At 57.7% G+C, this 26,717-nt stretch overlaps 1 protein-coding gene and 1 long non-coding RNA gene across 10 annotated transcripts in view; one reads left to right on the top strand and one right to left on the bottom strand.

Moving 5' to 3' along the window:
• The window catches only part of IL11RA (interleukin 11 receptor subunit alpha), a 22,733-nt gene extending 12,093 nt beyond the window's left edge, over positions 1–10,640 (bottom strand). For 2 of the 8 annotated variants that reach the window (XM_035565877.1, XM_035565878.1), the window contains exon 1: positions 10,287–10,640. In XM_035565877.1, the coding sequence (XP_035421770.1) occupies positions 10,287–10,625 (339 nt within the window). In that variant the 5' untranslated portion in view covers positions 10,626–10,640. Of the gene's footprint in view, positions 1–3,233; positions 3,291–6,857; positions 7,169–8,837; positions 9,109–9,340; positions 9,467–10,286 lie in introns of those variants that run through there. The other 6 variants (XM_035565886.1, XM_035565884.1, XM_035565880.1 and 3 more) reach the window with 6 other exon arrangements.
• Positions 9,333–26,717, top strand: LOC118257678 (uncharacterized). 2 transcript variants are annotated; one of them, XR_004781673.1, is made up of 4 exons: positions 9,333–9,464; positions 10,766–10,909; positions 12,904–13,121; positions 25,172–26,717. It is a non-coding gene; the product is annotated as an uncharacterized LOC118257678 (long non-coding RNA). The 2 variants fall into 2 exon arrangements; XR_004781672.1 differs by having other exon boundaries at positions 25,010–26,717.

Below are 26,717 nucleotides of genomic sequence, written 5' to 3'. Positions count from 1 at the left end.
ATTTGGCTGTCAATGCAAGCCATTGTGGTGGCCTGGCATGTTAATGTCCCCTGCTCGCTTTCCCGAATGGTCCCTGGATGGGTGTCACCGGGTAGGTGGCCCCGCAGCCTGACACACACCGGGGCACGTCGGGGAGCCCCTACACCCTCACCCTGCTGCCATAATCCCCCCACAGTGGGACACACAGGGGGCTGGGGGGGCTGCAACCCCTCGAAGCACACACGTGGAAGGTTGGCACCCGCTCCGTCCTCCCCCCAGGTGGGCACAGACCCCAGGTGGGGAGGTACCTCGGCTCCAGGCAGGGTGGGGGTCATTCTGTGAAAGGGGGGTCCCCTGCCAGCTCTGCACCATCTCCCGGGAAGCCTCACCGGTGCAACGCCGTGCTGCCTTCTCCTGCTGCACTGGGGCTCCTCCATAGTCCCCCCCAAACCCGACCCACCATCCCCCTCCCCTATAAAGGGGCCAGGCAGCGGCTGCGTGGGGAGCAGAGCCTCTGGCACAGCAGATGGGGGCTGCAAGGCAAGACTCCCTCAGGTGTGTTTGCCTTGGCCAGGGCTCAACCCCTTCCAATTAGAGCTACAGAAAACATATATTAAAAAGGAGGGGGAAAAAATAATACTCTCTCCCGCGCTGGGGCCCTGGGCTTGGCCGGGGTTTCTCGGTCGGCCAAGCGCAGGCGATGCAGGCTCTGCTGGCAGCCGCCCGGGGAGGGAGGGGTGTTTGTGGATATTAAAACGTAGTCGTAAAGAAGAATAAAAGGGCAGCCTTGTTTCGGAACGAGTCTCCGAGGCTTTCCCCTCTCCCGGCATGCTCGGCACCTGGCCGGCTCCACAGCACTGCTCGCGAGCGGCTCTGGGGCAGCCAGCATGCGGTCACAGCCCCAGCGTGTCCTGGGGAGGGCAGGGACAGCAGCCTCCCCTTGGCATCCACCTGGGCCACCCCGTGCCCACCATCAGCTGCCCCACAGACCGGTAGCACCTTGGCACAAGCCCCTTTGCTGATGCTTGAGGAGCGCAGCCAGCCCAGCACCTTTGGGCAGACATAGGTTTCAAAGCACTCCTGCGGCCCGCTGTGTGGGGTTAAAAATGCAGCTTGCCCTTGTCATTAAACCTGCACATCCTATCCCGGTGCTCGCTGCCTGCCCTTTCTCCTGCCCCAAAGTCCTGCTCTGCCCACAGGAAACCTCTTGGTATCGGGTCCCCAGGGGTGAAGGAGAGGCCGGTCAGAGTTTCTGCTTGCACCACCTGGCATCGGGCCTGGCTCCAGCATTTACCAACAGGCAGGTCGGGAAGAAGAAGAGGTATGGATGGGGGGCGGCAAGGTTTTACTGCCCCCACCCAGCTCCCTTGGTGCAGATCTGGGAGAGCAGCTGCGGCTGCCAGAGCACAGCAAGGGGCAGCTTCAACCCCACATCCATCCCCAGTGATGGATGCAGTCTCCCTGCAGCATCTCTTCCCCCATGTGCTGGCCTCTCCAACACCATGCCCCACTGCAAAAAGCAGCAGCCAGGCAGTGAGGGAGCAGCCCCAGCCGGGAAGGTGCCCCTATCCCATCACATCCCCTCCCCACCTGCTCACCCGGCGCACACCTGGCTTCTTGGCGCAGCCGCTGCCCTCTGCCCCCTCCCCGAGCGGCTCCCGGCCACGTGGCAGCGAGGAGGGGGACGATGGGCTGCGAGCCCAGCAGCCTCCCCCATCCCTCCCTCCTTCCCTCCGCCTTTTCCCTGGCAGCTCCCCAGAACCGCAGGCTCACCGGGCCTCCCATCCCCTCGCCGTGCCACGGGGACCCCGGGCACACCCCGTCCCCCTCGCCATGGCTCGGCCCCAATGACTAACGCCCTGGGTGCCGCCGGGGCGAGCGGGGCCTGTCCCTTGGCTGTGCTCCCTCCCTGCGGCGGTGAAATCACGTCTGGAGAAAGCACGCGCGGTGCTTGTGGGTCCCCCCCCCGCCTCCCCTCCACTGCTCCCCACGAGGCTCCTCGCTCCCTGCCCGCTGGCTGGCTGCCCCGGCTCTGCAAAACCCCCCTCCCCGCGGGACCCCACCGGCCCCGCATGCAGCCCGGTGTTGCAGATGGACAGACGGATGCTCCAGACACACGGCCTGCGAGGGAGCTGGCGGCAGCCCCAGTGGCCTCCTCCGTAGGCGCGTGGGAGGGCGGCGGGGCCAGCAGGCTTCCTGAGCTCGTAAAAATGCTCCCAGGGAGCGGGCAGCAACCTCTGGCCTCCCTCTAACCTTCCTAACAGCAGCACAGCCCCTTCAGAGCCGGGGGGGGATGGCGAGGGACAGGCCACCTCCGCTAGCCACCGGCCCCAGCCAGCACGTGGCACGTGGGTGACTAATTTGGCTCTTTAAACGCCTCCGCAGCACGGGAGCGTGGCTCCGGGTTAGGGTTTAATTATCTTCCTCTGCTGCCCGCGCTCTCTTCTTGCCGTAACGCTGCAGGGACCACGGGGACGGCGTCCCTGCCACTGGTACGGCTGGCACCGACCAGGTCCCCCTTGGTGCCAGGGATCTGGTTGGGAACGTGCCGAGGCTGCAGCTCGGGGCTATAAAAAGCACCGCTGTGGTATGCAGCACGCCGCTTCGGGGAGGGGAGGGAAAAAAATAAAAATAAAATCAGGTGCCGGATGAGTCAGGGAGTGACAGCACGCACTTCTGGGTCAGGACTGGCCCCGGCGCAGCGCGCGTTCTTCCCTTCCTCCCCGCTTCCCAGCCAGGAGCCTGGAGACGTCCCAGCGTGGCCGGGGAGCACAGAGCTGAGATTTGGCAAGGCCCCGAGGGTGGAGGACAGCAGCAAGGCTGGGACAGCAGAGGAAGGATGGGGGACGACTGGCACCTCCTGCCAGCACCACAGCCTCCCCTTGCCCGGCCCAACGACGCTGGATTTGTGCACCCAGCCTCCTGGCAGCTCTCCCCCGGCAGCTGGCTTTGGGCAGCGCTCAGTGTTTGTCCGGAGGATTAACCGTGCCCTGCTTTACAGCCAGAGGTTCCCATCCCCATGTGATGGCAGGGCCGGTGCAGCCATGGCAAGAGCGGGCACCCTGCTGTGACTCCAGCACCCACGGGCACCCCAAGGGGGACCTCACCTGGAGACAGCAAAAGCCAGGGGAAAACACATCCGAAGGGAGCTCCCCGCCCCGGGACATGCAGTGTTTGCACAAGCCTGAGCGGGGGAAGGTCAGATTAATTTTAAACCTGAATAAACAAGGGGAGAAGGCAATGCCAGAGCTCACCCTTCCCTGCGGCTCCTTGCATCCCTGCCAGTAGGGATGCATCCAAGCACGGCTGCGTCCAGCCCGGGGCTCAGCCCCGGGACTCAGCCCAGCCCCAGGGACCACGGGGACAGCCCCACGCTGTCCCAAATCCTCCCCTGCCGCAGGGCCTCCCCGACTTCGAGGAGCTCCCGGCTGAGTCAGTGCTGGCAACGGGACAGGTGACAGCACAGCGGCTCCTGCTCTCCATCCCAAAACCCCTCCAGCCACAGCACCGGGTGCCCAACCCGGCTCCCACAGGGATGCCCCCCATGCCGTGCCACCCCATCCTGCTGGGGACGGCTGCAGGGCTCAGCTGCTCCCCCGCCAAGCACCCCAGCTCTGCCTCTGCGGAAATAACCAGGAGAAGAAAAAAATAAAATATTGTTTGTGGGTCAAGAGGAGAACGGAAAAAAAAAAAAGTTTGCATTTTTCGTGCCAAAAGGAAAATGAAAACCAAAACATTTTGTTCTAAATGATAGGCCTTGTTTAGTTTTCAGTGGTTTTACTTTTTTAAAATGGTTCAAATTAAATCGAGCTAAAATTGGCTTCCAAACATTACCTTGGGGTGGGGAATCAAATCAAATCAAAATCAAAACGTCTCATTTGGAAAATGTCAGAGCGAAACGCCGCGGCTTTTCCAGCCCAGCGAGAGCCAAAGCCAGGCGCTGAACCCAGCCTCAATTCACAACGTGTGCTGGCCTCCCAAAAACTGTCTTTATTTCTTTTTTTTTTTTTTTTTTTTTCTCCAGCAAACGAAGCAGCTGCCTGCCGTAACCCCTGCTGGCTGTGCCAGTGGGCGGCTGCCAGCGCCGGTGCTCCCGGTGCGTGGCTCCCAGCGGGGACGTCCCCGCACCCTGCCGATGCACGGACGGAGCCTGCTGCAGCCTTGCACCCGAGTCTGACCCAAGCTGCTCTTTAAAACTTCTGTTTAAATGTCTTTTCTATTAGGTCAGCATTCCTCCTTCGTGCAGGGAAGGTGGTTACGGGCTGCAGTCCGGCACACAGGCTCCTCAGTGCCGGCTGCTGGCGCTCTGTCAGCGAGCAGCCTGCCCACGCGATTAAATTACCGAGAAAAATGGATCGTTTCTCCAAGCATGAGGTGCGTTAACCTCTCTCGCGGTGGCGAGGCCCGCTACAGGCGAGCTGTTAATTGGAAATTCATAGAGCTGGCCGCAAAAGTTTCCTTCGGCTCCACTCCGCCCTGCCCTTGTTGAGACGAGGGATGGTGGGGAGGATTTTGCTGCCCTCCCTGAAACACCGGGGAAAGTAAGTGAGGAAAAACCCTCAGGGACCTTTCTGGGCAAATACACAGCTGGCATGGTCCAGCTCCAGACCTGCTCACTGCTAACCCCAGGTCCAGCGTGTGCCACCCCCATGATGGGGACATCAGCTGGGGACACTGTCCCAGCACCTCTTCCAGCTGCACCCCAGAGGACAAAAATAGATGCTACCTGCCCCACAGACCTTGCTTACATCCTTTGCCCATCCCAGGCACAGCGTGAGCACTGCTAGTTATTTAAAAATCTCCATCCCAGCTCAAACAGCACCTCAACATTCTCCTCCTGGGCTGCTTTGAGGCCAAACCTCCACACCTCACTGGCCAAGCGGAGCCCTTGGAGGCATTTTCAGAGCAAACTGCCCCGCAGTCGGAGTTGCAGGGATCCCAGTGCTTATCTGCAGCCTCCAGGGAGGGTTTGCAGCAGACCAAGAGCTTTGTCAACAGGATGCTCAGGGAGCATGTCACCTCCTGAGTTCACACCCGGAGCCGCTGCGAGGGGCCGCATCCTGCTCCCGGCATGCACCCTGTACTGCGGGGAGCTCCAGGGAGGGGCAATGCAGCAGCCAGGGAGTCCCACGCAGCCACACTGCTTTTGGGTGCTGTGGGTGCAAGGACAATGGGCACAGCTCAGGCTGGAGATGGGGAAGAGAGCAGGGTACAGCATCGGGGATGGCTGAGGGAAAAGGGACGCTTCCCCGGTGCTGTCACATTCCAGCCATAATGCTGTAAAACTCAAACCCGGGATGGGGCTGAGCAGCCTCGGTGGAGCTGCAAAACAGCCTCCTGGGAGCCTCACAGTAGCTATAAATCAAAAGCAGCCCAAGGGCAGCCGAATCCCCCAGGGTTGCGTGTTGGCCCTCGCGAGCCGAGGATGGAGCAACAGCTGGTCCAGCCCACCAGCTCCTCCTAACACTTCACCTCAGGCAAAACTCATGGAAAGCGAAGGAAAGACTCCCGTGGACTTCCCCAGGGATTCAGGGCCTGTCCCATCTCTGCACGAAAGTCTGGGGAGATGCCAGCTGGCCCGGGCACTGTGCGTGACAGTGGCTTTCGCAAAGCGAAGCAGGGACACCGCAGCTGAGCCAGCCCCGGGGGACCTTTGCGGGGCCATTTCGGCACAGCTGTCGGGAGCTGCAGCCCCTCTGTCGCAACCCTGGCATGGCGCTGGGCGATGCTCTGGCACAGCCACCCACCACCACCCCATGCAGCAGCCCCCTGTGTCTCCCTCAACGTCACCAAGGCCCTTTTGTGTTTTTTGTTGTTGTTGTTGTTGTTTTCTTTTTCCCTGCTACTTTTGCAGGAAGGCGCGGTCTGAATCATGCCTTTCACGGCATTATTGAATTCAGGAGGCATTGGTGCCCGCACCGACTTTCATCAAAGAGGGGCTGGCGAGATCCCAGCTCCAGCTATCGGTCTGGCCAGGATGAAGCGCGCGGGGTTTCAGTCCCAAAGGAAAGGGCTGGTGAAAGCACAGGAAAGGCGAAGGAAACAGCTGAACCGGCACCACCGTGCCAGCCCCGCTGGGCACAGGGACTTGCTCTGCACGGAGCCACCACGTCTCACGTGCTCTGTGAGCAAATCCAAACCCGCGTGCCAAAATCAAGCACTCGCCTCTAGGGCTGCCCACAGGATGCTACGTGGCATCCCCTACACGGGATGAGACCCGGGGGCAATCCCTTTCTCTGGGCCCCCAGGAAGACCCCCCCATGATGGTTGCAGAGCCGATGCCACCTGGCCACGCTCCCAAAAACGGTGCCAAGCCAGCTCTGGGCCCCTCTGTGCCCCAGCATGGCAGGGAGCTCTGCTGGCTCATGGCTTCTGTCACTTGGTACGACTCCAGCATCATTGTTTTAACCAAGCTCACCATCCCTTGTTTTCGCTTTAGGAGCTCGGGTAAAATAGAAAATGCCCAAATGACCCTCTTTCCACCATCAGGATTTCATTAGATGAAGGAGCCCTAAACTTTTCCACCCCTCCCTATAAGGAAATCTCTGCAGGGCCAAACCATTTTTATTATGCTGTTTCTATTTCTGCCCTCTCTGTATTGAGAGGAGGGGACCAGAGCCCAGCAGCCGCTGGGGAGCCCTGGAGTGATTTCCAAAACCCCACTAAATGCTTTCAGCATCAGCCCCTCTCCCCATGGCCAAGCATTTCACTCACACTTTTGCACAGTGCAACAAACGTTTCCACCAAGTTGTCTGCGGCGAGGTCTGCATGGTCTTCCCGAGTGGCTACAGACCAACAAAAACCTGAGGACTTGCACGATTTTTCTGATCCCTGCTTACAGAGGGTGTTTTCTCACGCTGCTCGATGCACGATCTTACCTGAGGTTCCCCCAGCTGTCGCCACCCGCTTGGTTCAGCCCCGCATCTGACTGTGCCAGCTCTCACCCGAGGTCCATCCAGCCCGGCTGCCATCTCCGAAAGCATCTTCAGAAATTGTGTGCGAGCAGATGTGGCCTCCCCCCAGCCAGACCCTCCAGCAAACCCTTCCGAAATCCCTCGTAAGCTTTTTCAGCAGTGACTGATCCCTTCTGGCCCGAGTCCAGGCTCCGCTGGTCATATGTGACCACAGCACAAATCCCGCTAAGACAGAGGTGAATCAGGTCCTGCCGTGCCGTTCGCCTTCTTGCTCCTCTTCTCCCAGACCCCAAACACCAGATGCAGCAGAGAGGAGGAGACATTTGCCCTTTTTTTTCCCCATGTCTGAGACTCATACCCTGGAGAGGAGGCAGGATCGCACCCCTCGGCCCTGCTCACTCGTCCTTCCTCCCTCCAGCCGGTGCTTCTGAGCAGTGCCGCCTGCAGCAGAGCCCGACGCACGCTTTAGGGGCTGCGGGTGCTGGGACAGCACAGCAGAGCCCAAAGCTCACCCCGTTCTGTGGCCGTGCCAGGGCTGCCTAAGTGACAGGGTGACTCAGACACTTGGGAAGCAGCCAGGCTCGAGAGATAATTCCTATTAACACGCAGATCTCTGAGACAACAAACCTGCTTCTAATTTCTAGAGGAATTTTTCTTTTTTCCACGGAGACAGTCCATGGGAATGTGACTGTTAGAGAACACGAGCAAGCCATGACTGTAAGACATCACCTCCCTTTCCCACCTTCGCAGCCTGGAAGGGAGGATGCACTGGAGAACATCACTGGGAGCCGTGGAGATTTGCTGCTAAGAACTTGGGCCACGGGGTCACTAAATCCCCGTCCGGGGACACTTGGTGATTTTCACACATGAGATGCTTTTGTAACCACAGGAACACTTAGAAAAACCAAAAACTCTCTAAACATCCCAGCGAGTCACCCCAGATATCCCAGGGCTAATTCCTGATGCTGGGTTTGCATCAGCATCCCGAATGCCAGCGAGGCCCCATCGCTCCGCCTGGGGGGAAGAACGCCCAGCTGAGCCAAGCTCCTTCCTCGGCTGCGGCTTCGGCATGGGCAGAGCCACCCTGTCCCACGACTGAACAAGAGGAGAGGAAACGAAAAGGGGGAAAGTGCCCAAATTTTCCTACGGATGCTGTGCGGGAGGGAAGCAGAGCCACGAGCTGGCTGGCACCTGCCCCTCCTCCGGGAAGCATCTTGCAAGGGGTTTTCCTTTCCTTTTTCCTTCACAGCAAAACCCACAGGGAAAGCATGAAAGCACCGTACATGCGCAGGCACATCGCCAGGCTGGGCTCTGTGCATGCTCTGCCCAAACCCCCAGCACACATCTCCAGCGAGATGTTTACAGCCCACTGGTCCCTGCGCTCAGGCCAGCCACCCTCCTGAATCCTGAGGCTCTGCCGTGATGCTGGATGAAAAAAAAGTAAGCACCTTGCATCACCAGCCTTGCCAAGGGACTGTGGCCGTCCCCCAGCCGAGGATGGATGGCATGAGCCGGAGATGGAGAGAGAGGAAGATCAAGGCAGCCCAGAGCTGATCTGACATGAGGAGACAAGAATCTCTTGGCTTGCTCAGCCTAACAAAATAATGAAGATGCTATAAATACAGCGGGGTAAACACCGGAGAGGGAGAAGAGGTCTTGAACTAAAAGCACAATGTTGGCACAAAGCCACGTGGGAATAAACTATCCAGGAATATAATCGGGCAGGAAATCAGAAGGAGGTTTAGCCCTGCATGAGCAGGAAGAGCCTGGAGTCGCCTTTGAACATGACCAGAGCAGAAAGAAAGGGCTTGAACCAAGAGCTTGTGACAGGTGAGGATGTCACACTCCATCCCTGGCCACCTGGGTTTTCCCGCTAACGTTTAGGATGGTCCAGGTGAGGTGGGGGAGAAAGAGAGAGGGCAGGGCTGGGTGGCACTTGGGTACCTGCAGACTGGGGGACGCAGCAGCTTCTGATAAACCCTGCAACCACAAAAGGGAACCGGCGCTGCTTCCAAGCTGAAGACGGCAGGGAGACTCGCGGCGCTGTGAGTCATTCATTCATCCCTCATAAACAGGGCCTGCGCCCGGCCAAGCATCCTCCTCCCCCCGGCTGCTGTGACAGCCAGCCCAGAGACTTCTCCAGGACGGGGAAAAAATGGCTTATCAGATATGATGAAGTTTTCCCTTCCCCGTGAGGCTCCCAAAAGACCGAAGCAGCTCGCAGAGCAGGAGGCAGGGCGAATCCTGAGCCGTTCTTCTCCACAGAGCAGAGGGCACAGGGTGAGGGACACGGTGACCACGTCCCACCCCATTCCCATCCCGAGGAGGAGCCCTGCTGACCCGGCTTCCACCAGCAAGCGGCCCTACACGGGGCTCGTGTGCCCCACATGGGGCTGGGATGCCATGGGCTCCGTGCAGCTCCGAGCGTAACCCAGACCGTGACCTGCCTTCGCACAGATGCCGGCGGAGTGCAAACACCCCACCTCCTCCGACAAACACCGCCGTCAGACGTGGCTGCAGCCGTGCAGGAGCGGGCACCTCCTGGCACCCCCTCGGCCACTGACACCGCAGGTTTCTCACCGTGGAGATCGGATTAAAGAAAAATGAGGCTCTCGAAGCGGCGTCACGGAAGGGGCTGGGATTGCAGACAGCAAAATCCAAGTGAAACTCGGCCCCCTTTCGCACACTTTGCCAACTTGCTGCCAGAACTCAGGGGGGACCCGGGGAGGGGATGTGGCCGGGGTTGGGGGTGACACGGCCAGCGTGTGAGGGTGGCACCAGGGCTGGGCACCCACAGGGGCTTCCAGGGGGCTGAGGAGTAGTGATTGAGACGGCGGCCAAGGGCAAGGAGGGACAAGGCAGGCAGAGCCCTTGCGGTGCCTGCGCATGGGAAAGCGCCTCTCTCCGCGCCTCTCCTAATTGAGAGCAGCTTTTCCCTCCCCCGACCCCCCAGGAGAAGACAGGGCCCTGCCAGGGGGACCGGCGGCTTGCCTGGTATTGTTCGAGCCTTCCTCCAGAAAACTCTCCCCGGAGCTGAGGAGAGCGGAGAGGGGGCGGCAAAAACCTGCGGATGATGGGGAAGGGGCTCAAAGCTTGCACCCCCCGACCTCTTTCCACCCCCCGAGCATCTGAGGCGTGCTGAGCCGGGAAGGGCAGCAGCACCGGGTACCCCCATAGGCAGGCAGGAGGGGGGTCGTGGGGGTGTGCTACTTTCCCCCGTACCTCCGCGGCAAGCGGCAAACCACCGGGATACACCGGCGCCGGGAGCCTGCCCGCAGCCGGGCGCCCCTCACCGCGGCGTCGGGGCGGCGGCGAGGAGTCGGGATATAAGGGGAGGGGAAAAAAGAGGGGATGTGTGTGGGGGGGGATGTGCCGATGGGGGGGGTGTCCTACCTTCCTGCGCTCCTCCGCGGCTATGTGTCCATGGTGCTCGGCGGGCCGGGACCGGGACCGGGACCGGGACCGGGACGAGTGGCACCGGCGGCGGGGAGCCCGCTGCGGGCTGCTCGGGGCGGCAGCGGGCGGTCCGGTCCCGCCGCCGCCGCTGCACAATTGGAGCAGGGCGCTGCCAATCCTCCGCCGCCTCTCCGGGACGCTTCCTGCGCCTGCGATCCGCACCCGGCTCCCGCACCGGCTCCCGCAGCTCCGCACCCCCCGGGCGCACCGCTCGTCCCCCGGCCCCCGATGCGCAGCTCGCCCCCGGGCACCTCCGGGGGCAGCGCCCTCCGGCATCCCGGCGGGGGTCGGGGCTGAAGGAAAGGGTTTTTACCTCCTCACGGCTTTCAGGGAGCGTTTGCATTCCCCTTTTTTCACAAAGCCTTATTTGCTTTTCCGTTGGATTTGTTTTTATATTTATTTTTTGATTTCATCAGGGTGAAAATTTTCGGGAGGAAGGAGCATATTGAAACTCTGCAATGGGAAAGCACCTGGTGAAAACCCACTGGGGACTTCCCCTCCCCTGGCTCCCAGGGACAAGTATGGTCTGGGGTCCCCCTGGGAAGGGATGGAGACCCCAGGTGAGGACATTGAGGCCGCAGGTTTCCTTCTGCCTGGGCACGGTGCCAGTGCTGAGATAAGGGCCACGTGCCTGGGTGCGTACAGCACCCTTGCAGCGTGACTCCAGCAATTCTGCAATAACAGACCTCTCTGCAGCCCATCAGGGATAAATGGGGTGCTTCCACATCGCAGCCCACCTCTGCAACCCTGCAATAACAAACTGATCCTCACCCGCATCCTCACATACCTCTGCAACCACACAACAGCACCCAGCTACCTCCTCGTGCTCTGCACCCCACAATAACAAACGCCTGAGTCATCTCACCTCCCGCATAACCCTGCAGTAACAAACTGGTGTTTTCCTTCACCCCAGCCCTCCCATGCAACCCTACAATAACACAGCGCCCCGGGGCCAGCGCACGCTGCCATCGTTGCAGCAGCAGCGCTGGCGCAGGCAGCGTTCCTGGGAAGTGGTGTAACCAGCAGGGAAACCCCTCCCTGTCTGGAGTCTCCTCTGCCTCCTGCCCTGGGGTGTTAAGAAATTCGATGAGCGGGATATGGGGTGTTAAGGAATTCAATGAGTAGGATATAGGGTGTTATAGAATTTGTTGAGTGGGATCTGATGGGCAAATCAACCTGTCCCTTGGGGTGGCAGGGCCGGGGGATGATGGATCCCTACCCCTTGGCAGTGCCTGTGCTGCCATACGAGTTGGAGAAGTGAGAGCTTTGCTGCTATTTGCAATCACAGTGGTTTCCCCTGTCCGAAAAGGGGATGGCTGTCGTGCTCCTGGGGCTTTGGGAGAGGTGGGGCGAGATATGCGGCCGCACTGTGGGTACGCGCTCGGCTGTGGTTGAGGCTTGGTGCCCACTTCGCGCTAGGAATGGCCCTGCTCGGCACATCTGCTCGTGGCCTGGGCTGCCGCCTCGCCAGCCACATGTGGCCGGATCTGTCCTGCCCGTGCTACAGGAGCTGGGGCCCTGCCAGGGCTGGGGATGTCCCTCTCCGAGCCAGCACCGTGGCCTCTCAGGTGCTTTGCAGGAGTGGTCTGACCCCACCAGCCTGCTCACATCTGCCCTGAGCCAGCAGTTCACATGGATTTGGGGAGCCTGGGGATGTAGGGGGGCTGCTTCTGGGCAGGGAGATGTCCCCTTCATCCAGCTCCTTGCTTTCCCCTTCCCACCCCCATGCTGCTCCACACCCCGACACCCTGCAATCTGCACGGTGCCTAGCATCCTCCAGGATCAGCCCCTTCAGAAAGGCTAGAGCTGGGTGGGTGACAGCCAGCATTCAGCTGTGGGTCTCCCACCCCAGGAGCAGAATTTGGGCTTTCCCCCACACTTCGTGGTGCTCGCTGGGCGCCGGGAGCCGGGCTGCTCGGCGCCAGTGCTGGCAGGCGGCCACACGCTGCTTTCCCTGCCGCCGCAGCGCTGGAGAGCTGAGCTGCTCTGCAGATGCGGGGAATCCCCCAGTTCCCTGGGCCTGAGGTTGGGAAAGCGAGAGGAGAAATAGATTTGGAGGGGTCTTGGGGGCGGATAGACACCTCACCAGGACACTGGGATGAGGGACATAGGGCCGTGGGGCTTGCTGGGGCTAAGCAGAGCCAGCAGGGGCGAGCAGAGCCTGAAGTGTTGAGAGAGGCTCAGGAGAAGACGGCGACCTCCACGAGCATCGCAGCTCCTGCATCCTGCTCTGGCTAACTAAAATAACATCTCCCAGGCTGCCCGTTTTCAGCAGCTGCTCCCCGACTCAGCACCCAAAGAGGGCTGAAGGTGGGGTCTGCAGGCTTTCTCTTCCCTCTCCCTCTCCTCTGAGCAGACACCAGGCCAGAGAGGAGCTGCCAGCTCTTGTCCAGGCAGGTCAAGGCTTGGCCACACGAGCAGGTGGCTGGGTCTTACATTACACTGTCACAATCCCCTGCAGCCCCTGCTGACCTCCTGGGCTATGCATGGCTCTGTCTTCCTGCCCACAGCTTCAGACCAAACTCAAAGGGAGATGTGTGATGCTGGTGTGCAGGTGCTGTGTCTCGATGGTGTGCCAAGGGACGGGGATGCTGGTCCTCAGCCGCACTGGATGCATTCGCAACAGCTGGGTCACTGCCTGGAGAGAGCAGACAGACGGATGCAGATGAGAGCAACTGGAGGCTGCAGTGTCATCCCGTGGCTTCTGGATGGAGCACACCGCAACCCTTGCCCCTGAGCCCAGCCCCGGTGGCCATCCCTGATGTCCCAGAGGTAAGTGTAGCTGTCCCAGGCAAGTCAAGGCTCTGCAGCCCTGCTCACGCTCGCGGGGCACGTGGCCGGACTCTGGCCGACGTACACAGGGCATGGTGCTGCTCAAAGCTCAGGCTTGCTGTGTGTTTACCCTGGCCAGCCTGAGGTGTACAGGAAACCAGAGAGCTCTGCTCTCTGGCTGTCACTTTATTTATCATGGTCACAGCTCGGGCTGCTCACACTGTTGAAAGGAGGTAGCAAAAACCCCAAGTGCTGCACCACGGCTCCCACCCTGCCAGCCCTGCATTGCTCCGTTCATCTTGCTGTCCTGTGGCCGAGAGCTGGAGCAGGACGGCAGGATGCTCCATTCCATGCAATGCTCGTCCTGTCTGTGAGTAGTGAGGCTTGTCCCAGATGCAGCCAGCCACACCACACCGGGAGAAATTGCTGACATGATGCCTGATGCCACACTGCAGACATTACCTGCGCTGCTGGCATATGGGTGTCAGCCTGGTTGCATCATCCCCAGCTCTTCACTCATTATGCAAAATTGCAATGAGCATTTCCCATGGTCTCCAGAGCTGTACCCTTGCTCCGGAGCTTTCTCTTCATCTGTCCCCATCATCCCAGGGCAGGAGGCACAAGGGACAGAGCCCAGCTTTCACCCTGATGCAGAGAGCCCAGAACTCACCAGTCTTTGGTCTCACAGGACCCCAGCAGCTCACTGCCCATGGCCAGCAGCTCCACACAGCCACCGCCAGCCCTGCTGCCGTGGCAGGTCTGCGTCCTGGAGTGGACACCACGGTTGCTTTAAGGATGGGGATAGATTTAAACCTGGCCCTTTCCTCTGGCAGCACCAGCAGCTCCTACTGCCGTGCGCGGCAGCGTGCCAAGGACTGCGTGCTGCAAGCCAGGGGCGAGCTTGCGGCCGAGGAGGGGAGGCAGAGAGAGGAGACATTATAACACCCCGCTATTTATAGGGGCTGCCCTTTGCCAGGGCTTGACTGGCAGCAGCAAGGGCTGGGCTGGCGCCGAGGGAGTCAGAAACAGCAGCCAGAAACCTGGGGACATGAGAGCGAACCTGCCAGCCCTCGGAGGGCTCCTCATCCCGGCTCGCAAACGGAGCCACGTGGCTCGCCGAGCTGCCTGGCTATTAAAGGGAGAAAATGCCAGTGAGACGATAAACAGGGGGAAGCGAGCCAGCACCCGAAATCCACGGGCGGTTGGCAGCTCTCTTTCCTCGCACAGCCACCAGCCCTTTTCCTTCTGCTCTTCCTTCATCTCCCCGCATTTTGCTGAAGGCTGTGTGTGTGCCCCTGTGTCAGGAAGCAGAGGAGCAATGTTGGGAAGGGGACGCTTGCCACCCCATGAAGTCCTTTGCACCTCTGTGAGTGTTGTGAGCATCCCAACAACACATTCAGGCCCTGATGATGTTTATGTACTTGGTCTGAAATCATCAATGGGTTGGTTTGGGCTGCTGAGAGTTAAATATGTGGATGGCACAAAGAGCCTCTTGGAAGAAGTTTTTTTAGAGATCCATATTAGTTTTGTTCTGTTTTGGCCTAGTATCTGTGTTTTTCACCAAAAAAAAGTCCAGGGAGGGATTCACTGACGGACCATGACACCAATTGATTCTGACTTTCTGAAGACATGACATTTATAGCGTGAGATAGCGAGCAACAACCAAAGAGAAGTGGAACATGAGAAATTATTTCCAAAGGAAAACTTGAATGTTTCCTTCCAGAAAGGCTGTAATGCCTGGATGCTGCTGGACTCCACCTCGCCTCCCTCCTGTTGCTCAGGGTGTATTTCTCTGGCTCTGGGCAGCATCTCCCCTGCACTGGACCTCAGTGGCTGCTGGCTGCTGCCCACAGAGCTGCCCCAAGACACCCTGGCCCAAGGTGGGGACATGGCTGCTTTCCAAAGCCACCACCAATTACATGTTGGCTTTTGGTCATTCAGACACAGCGATATATCACTCCTTGGTTGTTCAGCAGAATAACTCTCCATCTCCCCAGCAAATCTCAGCAGAACCAAAGGGATGCTGCTGTTCCTGAACTGCCTTTTCTGGCTGGGGATGCTCCTGCCCTGCCTCCCACACCAACTCCACTGATGTCCAGAAGAGACCCCCCCCTTAATCCTCCCAGGTTGCTGTAAAATCAGATCAGGGCCATCCCTGGGATCTGCTGCTGGCTGCAGATCAGGGATTCCCTCCCATGCCCGTACTCCCAGAGGCTGCTCCTGGTCATAGCTGGGAGAGACAGAGTAAGATATAGGATAGGATGGGATGGGATGGGATGGGATGGGATGGGATAGGATAGGATAGGATAGGATAGGATAGGATAGGATAGGATAGGATAGGGTAGGGTAGGGTAGTTCAGTTGTCAGGGACCTACCAAAACAGTTGAGTGCAAGTGCCTGAGCACTTTAGGACTAAGCAGAAGTCAAAGTCTGGAAATGAGGGCATGATCCAGATGCCTCCTGCCCGGTGAGAGGCACGGGGCATCAGCCAGCTCTCTGGGGAGCTCATTGCTGTTGTTGAGCACCATTGCAGAAAAGACATTTTTCCTGATATCCCATCTGAATGTCCCCTAGCACAGCCCTGTGGCCTTCCCACACATCCTGTCGTGCGTTATCTTATGCCTGATAATTGCTTTGTTCTTTAACTGCTTTCAATATTCCTGAGGACAATCTTCTCTATAACTTTTTCAGGGACTGAGGATAAACTAATAGGTCTGTAGATGCTGTGATTTTTTAGGGGGCTCCCTGCTACCTATTGCACCAGGGCATTGCTCATCCAGCCCTGAACTTCTCTTGACGTCTTACTTGCTTTTGCAAAGACGGGACTGAAAAGTAATGAGATAAAGCAACTGAAATGAAAGAGGGAGAAGACCAGGGCGGGTTCTCCTGTGCAGGAAACAAATGTTTTATGGGCTAGCCCCAAATGCCATAAGGGCCTTTTCATAGAAGCATAGAATGGTTTGGGTTGGAAATGGTCTTAAAGCTCACCCACTCCCACCCCCCTGCCATGGGCAGGGACCCCTCCCAGCAGCCCAGGCTGCCCAAAGCCCCATCCAGCCTGGCCTTGGGCACTGCCAGGGATGGGGCAGCCACAGCTTCTCTGGGCAGCCTGGGCCAGGGCCTCGCCACCCTCTGAGTGAAGAATTTCTTCTTTATAACTAATCTAAATTTACCCTTTTATTTTAAAGCCATTCCCCCTTGTCCTATCACTGTACTCCCTGACAAAGACTCCCTCCCCAACTTTTCTGGAGAAAAACAAAAAAAAAACAAAAACAAACAAACAAACAAACAAAAACTTCTTTTGGTGCAGCCCAGGACACGGCTGGCTTGCTCTGCTGCAGGCACACATTGCCAGCTCATGTTGAGCTTCTCATCAGCCAACACACCCAGGTCCTTCTCTCAGCCCCTCGCACAGCCTCCCTGCACGCTGTGCTGATGTGAACCCTTCATCCCGATGGACCCCTTGCTCCATCGGGCAGCGGCATTGCTGGAGGAGGGGGCTTGTCCTGGGGAGGGGCAGGGGGCAGGCAGCAGCCCCCAAACTGTACCAGAGGGGGTGTACTCGGGGAGGCTTCGGGGACCCCGGAAAGTGGAGCAGGGGCGTAACCCCGGGATGCCCAAGAAACCGGCGGCTGTTTTGCTCGGGCTGCGGCTGCCATCTGCCGGCAGCGGCGGGGCTGAGCTCGGCCCCCGCCCCCCCCCCCCCCCCCCCGGGTCCTGAGCCCTTTGCGTGACCCGCATGGGCAGCAGAGCACAGGAGCTCCGGGGATGGATGTCTGGGGTTTTGGTCTCCGAGCAAATAGCATTCTGAAAAGCCAAGGTGGAAAAACAAACAAGCAAACAACAACAGAAAGAAAAAAAAAAAAAAGAAAGAAAGAAAAAGGAAAAAAAACAGTAACTATGCTTGAAGAAAATACAAGAAAAAAGAAAAAAGAGAGAGAAATAAGGAAGGTTTATCCCCACCTGCACACAAGCAGGTCTGCTTTCCCAGTGAAACACCCATCTGGGATGCAGCAAACTCCAGAATGCTGGGGGAGCCCCTCTCTGAGCCCCTGCCCGCTGCTCCCTGTCCCTGCAAGAAGCTGTGGGGTGAGCAGAGATGGCAGCCCCACAGCACAGCTCTCTGCACCCCATGGGACCCATGCCCCAAAGCTGTGTCCCTGACGGTGCAGAAAACCTGCTTTGGGCAGCTGAAGCTGCTGGTTCCTCACCCCGCTGCTATTAGCAAGTGTATGCAGAGCCAGAGGACCAAGAGAAAGTGCCATTCAGCACCCTACAAGGCCCCTTTGAGCTCCCTCTGAGCCTCTGCAGTGCAGGCATCCTGGGACCATGCCAGAGACTGATGTCTTCAGCGCTGGCAGGCTGACAGCTGTCCTTCCTGCCGCCCCGTGCTGAGCCCGCCGGCATCTCCCAGGGGTTGTGGCCGAGGCCGGTAGCGGGGCTGGATGCTGCCCCAAGCTGGCATCACAGAGGATGCCTGTCAGACAGAGATGTCCCAAGAGGGAACAGGCTGTACTCCATCGCCATTCAAACTCCTTCTGGGTTTTGAATTTTGCAGGCGCAGCCAAGGGATGGTGCTTTGGGCAACAGCTTTTTTGATCTGGAAAAGGGCAAAAGTGTCCAGTTGGAGCAGCGTTTTTGAGAAGCTCAGAGCAATGCTCCAGGCAGAGCCTGGCACCTAGGAGAGGAGTGGTGTGATCCAGGGGTATCTTCCCATCACAAAAAGATGTACCTTGGGCTGAGAGGCAGCAGATGAAATGAGGATAAGGTAATTAACAGCAAGCACCCCTTGAGCAGGGCCAGGTATGGATGGAGAACAACCCACCTGCATATGACGGGAGGGAGTGACAGCTGCCCCCTGCACCAGGAAGGGATGTCGTGGTTGGAGCACAGCAAGGTAGATTTAGGTGAGACATCAGGAAAAGCTTGTGTCTACACCCAAACTGACTACCTGGAGCAAGGCGTGGGTTTGTAGGACAAGCTCAGGATGTGTTAGTGCCCTGCTGTTGGAGGTGGGATTTTCTAAGGGCCATGAGCAAGTTGTGGTTCAGAGACAGCCATAATATTTTCTGCTGAGGATCACTGGGAAAGCACAGGCTGGGGACACCCCACCCGTTGGGTCTGGAGCACCTGTATCAACAGGAGAACAAACAGTGCACTGAGATCTGTTTTCCTGAGAACAACTGGTTTTTGTAACCCATCCATGAGAAAAAAAGCACCTGTGGAGCAGCGGGTGCCATTCGCAGGGGCACGAGCAGCACGGAGAGTGTGTGCAGGGGGAGGAGGGAGGACGGGGCTGTCTGTGAGCAGAAATGAGGGATTTATGCATGGTGACATAAAACCATTATCTCCAGTTAAGCCCCTGGGATTTGCTGTCTGATTGGGTTATAGCTGGTTGCTGGAAACTGGTCTGAGGCTCTTTATTGGGGTCAGGATGAAAGGTTGGTGTGGGAGACGGGAAAATATCCCCCCTTAAGGGATGTCTCTGTCCTTGGCTGTGGGACTGAGTGAGCTGCTCCTGTGCAGGGTCCCAGACAGTGTCCCCGAGGTGAGGGTCCCCACAGGGCACATCACCAGTGTGGTGGCACATGTCAGTAAATCCATGGGTGTTTGAGGACGTCCTGCAGCCTTTGCAACAGACCTCCAGCACAGACCAGATGTATGCTGGCGTATCATTCATGGCGAGTTTCCTTCTGCTGAGCAAGCTGGAAAAAACACTGCTGGGGAGACGTATTTCAAGACAGGAGTTTCACCCATCTGTGCAGGTGCTGCCAGCTGAGCTTGGAGCTGCAGACCCCATCCCCACGGCCACCCCAGAGCCGTGCAGCCCGGCAGCACCCAGCCTGCAGCGCAGCACAGCCGTGCGATGGCAGCACAGACCGCTACTGGAGCTCGAGCAGAGCAGGAATTGCACATCGCAGCCAGGGCTGGCTCCTGCAAACAGCTGCACGTCAGGCAAAGGCAGTCCGGAGGGAGCGACCTCCTGAGCAGGATGAAGAGGATGGGCTGGGGAGAGACCTCAGCCCATGGAGCAGGCAGAGGACCAGAGGAGGTGAAGGTCTGCAGCCAGAGCTGCTGCCTTGTCCCTGTCTCAGTGTGCCAGCGGGCAGCACTCCTGGCAGGCACCCTGCTTTTGGGATGCTTGCACTACAGCAGTCCTGCTGCTCCCCCCAGCCTGCAGAGCCTCCCTGCCACAGCCCTTTGGGGGTCCCTGGCTGGTATCTCCATGTCACCACCTCGCTGGGGCAGGGAATAGGGTCAGCCCAGCCCGCTGCCTGAACAGAGGCTCTCTGTTGGGATGGGAGGCTGGTGCTGCTCCTGGAAGGGCTGGGGGTTGAGGCTGGGGCTGGGAGAGGTGGGAGCACAGGGCATATTTGGGCTGTGAGCTGCCAGAGGGACCAGCAGGCTTTTGGGAGTGGCTGGCACTCAGCAGGGTGAGGAGACAGGAGGTGTTTCAGGCAGGACTCTGCTGCTAATCTGGCTAGCATCCCTCATTGTGGACATTTGTTAGAGACAGAAAGGCACACGAGGGGTACCGACATTCCCCCAGGCACACGCTGCCCAACTCGGCACAACCAGCTTCCAATGGACTGTGATGGGACAGACTGCTTTCTGCACCTGCATTTGTCAAAGGGCACCAAAAAAGTGCAAAGACAGTAAATTCACGCATCCATGAACTTTTTTCTTTCACCAAATAACTTGGAAGCATTTGAGAAAGACCCATTCTCCCCCATGTAACAGCACACAGGGGCACTAGGAAGCTGTCACAGCCCAAAGATTGCCCTATACCAAAAGAGAGAAGGTTGCACAGTCCTTGGAGCACAGGGAGAGCATCTACCCATGAGCTGCAGACAACCTTGGTACCTGTTATAAAGTTATATTGAATATCAGCACCTCCTGGATTTTTCCCTTACGGTTCCTGCAAACATCCGCTCTCTTCAGAAAAGCTGCTCTTGGGAATGCAAAGTGCTGCGGGATGCGGGGCTGTGCGGATTTGAGCACCTTTGCAAACCCAACATCACCCTGTCGCAGCGCGGCGCACAGATGGCGAATCGCTGGCTCCCCGCTGGGATGTGCCGCAGCAATCGCACGGCGGCTCCTACCCCAGCTGTTGGACTGAAGGCAAGCACCTCTGCAGCTTCAGGAAGCACCAGGGGGCCGAGAAAGGCAGGTCTGATGCTGCAGACAAGCCTCAGGTGGGTGAGATGGGGTCACAGCTGTGGGAGCATATTTTGGCTGGGATCTGGAGAGGGTTGCTGGTGGTTCCCATGTCCTGATCCTGGCATCGCCCTCGCCCCTAAGCCCCAGCCCTGTCCGTGCTAAAAGCTTCAGGGCAACGTGCATGCAGGCTTCCCTGCAGGACTGAGCAGCCAGTCATCCCAGTAATCCCAGCAAAGCCGATGTCGTGGTGCGAGCGAGCCATCCTCCTGCAGCTCAGGCATCTCACGGCCTGGCACAGCCCATGGCCTGGGTCATCCCCAAGTCCTGCCCTGTACCAGGCAGAGGGCATGGACCTGGGGCAGGCAGGTCCTGCTGAGCTGGGACTCTCCTAAGTCTGTCCCCAACATCTCTGCGGCTGGGGAAGCCGCGGTCTCCCCTGGTGTCTCCTTCCAGGTGATTTGCAGATTGTGATGATAGCAAGGACGATTTATTCCCAGCCATCTGATGCTTTCTCGCCCGAGCATACTCCCACACCGAGGGAGTGCTCAGCAAAACACAATTCTGGAGGAGAGTCCCCCGAGACTGCGAGAGTCCATGGGCTTCATCTCTGCAACTTATAAAAATTTTACTACAAATATTCTGGCCCAACTGAGCCAAGAGTTTGCTCCATAAATTACAACCAAGACAGGGATTAGGAGCACTAAAACAGACGTACTTCGCAGCTAAAAATAAGGCACGGCACAAGCTTGAAGATTTGTTCTGCCTAGAAGTTTTATTACACCCAAACTGTATGAGATAATGTGCAACAAATAAGTGCTTAGCGGATCCATCTGCTTTTGGACACTTTTGCCTGTGCAATCGCTTTGGAACGAGGTAATGAAACCGCAAAAGAAAGTGGAGTTAGACGGTGTCACGGAGTGCAGAGAAACTTTCTCCAGACAAAGGAAAAGGTGACCCCGTCCCCTCCCAGCGCTGCGCTTACCCTGATCCTGCAGCCCTGGAGAAAATGCATCCCCTGTGCTCCCGGGGCCTGGAAGTACTTCTTGTTTGCCCTGGCTTTGCAGATGGAGAGCATCCAGGGAGCCTGGGTGGGGACCCTGCAGGGACCCTTTGGGTGAGTGAGGCCATCTCCTGCCCCTTCCAGGAGTTTGAGCATGTGGGGCTGTTTGGAGAGGAGTGAACCTGCCAGCGCTGGTGCTGGATGTTGTTGCTGAAGGTGGCTGGGGTCCTGCTGGCCCCAGGAGGCTGCACACCTTGCTGTGCTGGTGATCAGCATGGACCTAGCTCTGGTTGTGTGCCCAGCGTGGAAGTGAGCCCAGTCCTGCGTGCTGGCAGGAGGTCCCTTCCCTGGATGGGGATGGGTGCAGGAGCTGTCATCTGCTCCCTCAGTCTGTCCATGAGGGCAGTCGAGATTCAACCAGGCACTTCTCCGCCACGCTGAGGCTGGGCTCCCTAAGCTCACAGAGATGAAAAGACTTCAAGAAAGTCTTTTCCTCTGGTCTAGGACCTGGCTGTATCTCCAGGGTGCCCAGCTCCCTGCCCACCGGGTGACCGAGCATCCAGTGCCAGACCGAGTGCCAGACTCCAACATGGAGGCACACAAAAATCTGCAGTGCAAAAATTGTAATGCGAGCAAAATTGTTCTCTGTATATTTGGGTTAAATGCTGGAACAAGGGTGTCATGGCAGCCCTCCTTGCTCACTTCATTTCCATCCCACAGACACTTGTGTCTGTGTGTGTGGCTGCTCCTTGCAGTGCCTCAGCTCAGCCAGGTCCGAGGTTTTCTCCATACAACCCCAGTTTTTCCCCACACTCCAGCCGCACAGAGGGCACACTACCCCGTGCATTTTGTCCACTGCTCCCGGCCCTTCTGCTGAAGCGATGGGGATGATCATTCCCAGCCCAGGATTTCTCCACCTCCCTATGGCACTGCCATGAGAGCTTCATTACAGACATGGAGGTAAACTGAGGCACAGAGCAGTGGTGCATCCTGGAGGTGCTTCTGGAGCAGCTGTATGGTGCTGTGCACTGTCCATGGGTATGAGATGCCTGCGCTCCCTGTGCTCTCCTGATGCCTGGCTGAGCGTACGGCACCTCCAGCACCGTGCTGGTAACCCCCAGACAGGGTCCTGGCTGGGAATGGGATGCCTCAGATCACCTCCTCCCTGCTCTGGTGCTGAGATGGGCTGGCAGAGGTGATGATAGCTTGGGGGCTGTGTGGACATGGACAAAGCAAGGGCCAACACACACTGGAAACTGCACTTGCTGGGAGGATTTTGAGCACTAACAGGGAGCAATGTCTCCTGTTCTCTCCAGGGCAACATCTGCCTGGAGTCCCAGCACCCTGGACTGCTGGGCATGGCAATATTGCACACACACAGGTCAGCATTTAGGATGGGGGTTCTGCAGAAAGAGTTGGCTGGCAGGATGCAGAAAAGGAAGGAAAGCACCATTAGACCATTGGGACCTGGAAGCATCCCGCTGCTCTCTAGACCCTTGCAGGAAACTGATGTGACTTGGGGACACCAAGCTGTGGGGTTATTGCCTTAATAAATGTTATGTCCCTGCCCTGCTCCTGGCTCACCCCAGCAGGCTCACACTGCTGATACTGGGAGCAAAGCAGAGGGACCACACGCAGCACCAGTGCAGCATGAGATGCAGGGCCACACTGCGGTGGCACTCGTCACAGCTATGTGTGCTGGGATGTGGCATGTGTCCCTGCTCCAGCATCAGGATTTGCTCGGGTGTTTGCAGAGTGAAGCCCTTTCCCGTGCAGCCCAGTGTGTGAGGTTTGTGCAGGGCACAGTGAGTGCTTCTGGGGGCTGCTGGCTGCTCTGACAGCAGGAGCCAGGGGATAAATCCCCCTGCACGGCAGAGCAGTGGGTGGAGAAACTCTGGAGCCAGAAAAGCAGGACATGAAGCCTTGGAGGCAAAGCGTGGAGGATGCCTTGAGACCTTCAGCACTGCAAGCCAAGGAAGTGCCAAAGGAGCTGGGAACAGCCAGGCTGGTTTAGGCAGCAGGACCAGCCGTGTAACAGGAGCAGAGCAGGGTACATTCCTCATGCACAGGCTGGGGATACCCATCCAGGAACAGGACGGAGCAGCACAGTAGCACAGTAAGGCTTGTAGGACAGCGTAAGCATCAGCATCACGTGCAAGGTGTGGGTCGGCACGAGCCTGCCATCCCTCAGAGATGGAGCCACGCTGGCTGGCTGTATATTAGAGAGCTGTATTTCTGTCAGAGAGTCCTCGGGTGACATTGAGAGCTCTGGGAGTGAAGTGCCTGTCGTTTATCACCCTCCCTGGAGTCTTTGTGGCAGGAGCAGACTCCACGGCGCGTGCTTTGGGCCACAGAGATGCTGCCCCCGGGGCTTTGCAGAGCAGTGCTGGCTGGCAGCAAGGGTGGCCACGACAGAAAGAGCCTTTGTGGTCCACAAGGGCAGCAGTTTTGGTGTGCAAGTCCCAAGCCAGCACTGGGGCATGGGGAGGAATGTGACCTTGAGGCTAAATGCTGGCTGGATGCTTTTCTAACCCAGCACCGCAGGGCTGCATGCTGCCCTGTGAGGGCCATCCCAGGCTGGTTAATCTTTGTGCTGTGGCCAGAATCACAGCACTGAGGAGTCCAAAATGTGGAGTCACCCATGTCAGGATGTTTTTCTGGGGTCTGACCCAGCAGCTGCAGGGGAGCAGAGAACTGGGAAAGGCAGCACTGGATCGGTCAGCATTGGCACTGTGAACACAGCCAGGGGATGCACAGCCTAACAGAGCCAGGAATCACAGCCACCCCGTGACCCTGCAGCTCTCACCCTGTCCCCTTTCCGGGGCAGAAGCAGCTCAGCCCTCCCCTGCCTCCCAAACCACCTCAGCACCAGCTCCACAGCAGCCCTCACTGCAGCTCAGCACCAGCCGGAGAATTTGCTGAGGACCCACAGCCTCAGGTGTGCCCAGGTGGTCAACAGGGCCACCAGGAGAGGGCCAGCCCTGGGAACATACCCTGCTCTGAGACCAAGCTGTGGCGCACAGCGAAGCCATCTGTTTCCATCCCGCAGCTGCTGTCCTTCCCATTGCAATTTACTCTGCCTCCTATAATTTATTCATCCCAGGATGCAGCTTGTACATCTGCAGTATCATTACTGGAGACGCCATTAGCTTGAAAATTTTATAAACCTCTGTGCAGGTGATAAGTTGAAAAGTTAAAGAGGGTTATTGTGGCAGGAAAAAAAGGGGTATTTGCTCAGTGTTCATCTCACACCAGAGAGCTGGGCTCTGGGGGGCTGTGGAGGGAGATCAGCAGGTTGGTGTGAATGAGTAAACTGTTGCCAGCTCCCAGCCAGCTCAGCCAGCTGCAAATCCCTCCCTTCAGGATCCACGTGCTGGCCAAGGGGCCTACAGGCATTTCCACATCTTTCTCCCCTCTTGCCTCCTCAGCTGCGCCGTTTCCTCAGGCCAATGACAAGAGGGGCTGCAAATCCAGATGTGTGCGTCTGGACTCGTTGCCCCTGATTCTACCAGGGTCTGTGATGGGGCAGCCCCAGCATCGCTGCACACCCGGGTCAATCTGTCTGTCTGCTGACTTGCTGCTACCTGCTGAGGGTTAGCGTGATCCTGGATCATCTGCCTGCTGCCTGTTGGCTCGGATGCTGCAGGGCTGGATAACCCACCTTCCACCTCCCCTCTCTGTGCACCTAATCAGTCCCTTTCATACCTTGTCCCTCTGTCTCCTGCAGGTCACCATCCTGCAGTGTGGGTTCATGTTGCACGGGTTAACTCTGTTATCCAAGCCCTGAGCTTTGCCATCAGTCAGTAGCAGTCCAAGCTCAAGCTTCAGCCATCAGTCCCCAGTCTGCACAGTCCTCTCCATCCTGCTGGCATCTTGTATCTACTTCCAGAGCCACCTTTGCCCAGGATGCTCCAGGACCAGCTTGGAAGGATACAGCTGGAGGGAATTCACAAACCCCAAGCAACAGAAGGGGAATGAAGCATGGGGAGATACGCAAGACACGTCAGCCCAGCTGGGACTGAGCTGTTCCCAGTCTGTCCATCTCTTCCAACATTTCCGGACTGTCTCATCTCTTTTCCTTCCATCAGGGACACCTACATATTAAAGTTCCTGTTCCCCATCCCTCTTTCCTCATCGTGATTTTCTGTGTATGGCTTATTGTGGGAGATGGAAGTGAGAAGTCTGAAATGCTCCTTGGCAGGAGGACAGACTCATTCTGCTGCCTGGCACAGGTAGCACTTGCCTGCTGGTGTGTCTTTGCCCCAGGGTAGTTCCCCTGTGCTTTTTGGGGTGACAAGTCGTGGGCTGTGAGAATCACCTCTCCCACATTCACAGAGCCAATTCTGGCGATACCAGAATGGGCCAGACTTCCCATCCCATCTGACCCCAGTGCATTGCTCACACCAGAGACCATCCCCGCACTCCTCCCCACAAACTTCTGGCTTCTCATGAGCAGAGTTGCCTCCTAGCAAGGCCTGGTCATCTTCTGCAGACCACGGTGTCCCTGGGGACTTCATGGCCCTCCGCAAGCCTTGAAGATCTTGGGTTGACTCCATGCATCATGGTGAGATGGGACAGAAAAGACATCCCTAGACTGCTGCTGTTGCTGCCCATCACCAGATCTGGGGGACCTGCACTGCAGCGAGGTGTGTCTGGGGGTGGTGGCTACCTGCCCAGATGCCATGCACAGAGGGACACTTTGGAGACAGATCACCACCTGCCGGCATGGGATGGAGCCAGCCAGCTGAGCAGAGGTGGCCGGAGGAGCTACACTGAGACTTTGACCATGATGATTCCTTCTGGAGAGTAGAGATCAAGCAAGACTGAGCCTGATGGTCAATGCTGGCAGCCAAAACGAGCTCCTCCTTGCTCGGCTGCTGCATCGGCTTTCTTCTCCCCATGCGGCAGCACTTCCAGACGCTGATATGCAAGGAAAGTCTTTTCTAATTGTTCCTGACTTCAGATGCTGCCAGGTAAACAGCATGGAAATTAGTGGAGACAAGTAAATAATTTGTAAATAATCATTTATTTATTACTTTCCCCTCCTTTCCCTGTGCAAGCAGATTGCAGGATGCCTCAGAAGTGCTCGCAATTTGGAGTGAGTTCTCTTGTGAGGCATTTCCCACTCCCTATAAATAACTTATGAACAGATCAGAGTGAATATTAAAGGCCTGAAAATCCAGAGACTTGTGCTGCTGAGCTGAGTAAGTACCGCTCCAGTTCCTTGAATAGACGAGCCATCCAACAAAACAGCATGAGGAGCTTTCAGAGTGCTGTAATTAAAGTGTACGCACGTTTGTTAGTCAATGGCTTGCCCGTGGGGTAGGGTAGGTGGTGTGCAGGAAAGGATTGGTGCACCCTGAGAAAGGATGCTGTCTTACTGCTGAAGGTACATGAATGTAATCTGGACATTAATAAAAACATTTGCTTTTGGG

This window comes from Cygnus atratus, chromosome Z, assembly GCF_013377495.2.
Source record: "Cygnus atratus isolate AKBS03 ecotype Queensland, Australia chromosome Z, CAtr_DNAZoo_HiC_assembly, whole genome shotgun sequence".
In the NCBI taxonomy this organism is placed as follows: Eukaryota; Metazoa; Chordata; class Aves; order Anseriformes; family Anatidae; genus Cygnus; species Cygnus atratus.
Note: the sequence above shows the minus strand (reverse complement) of the source record. Positions and strands in the feature narration are given on the sequence as shown.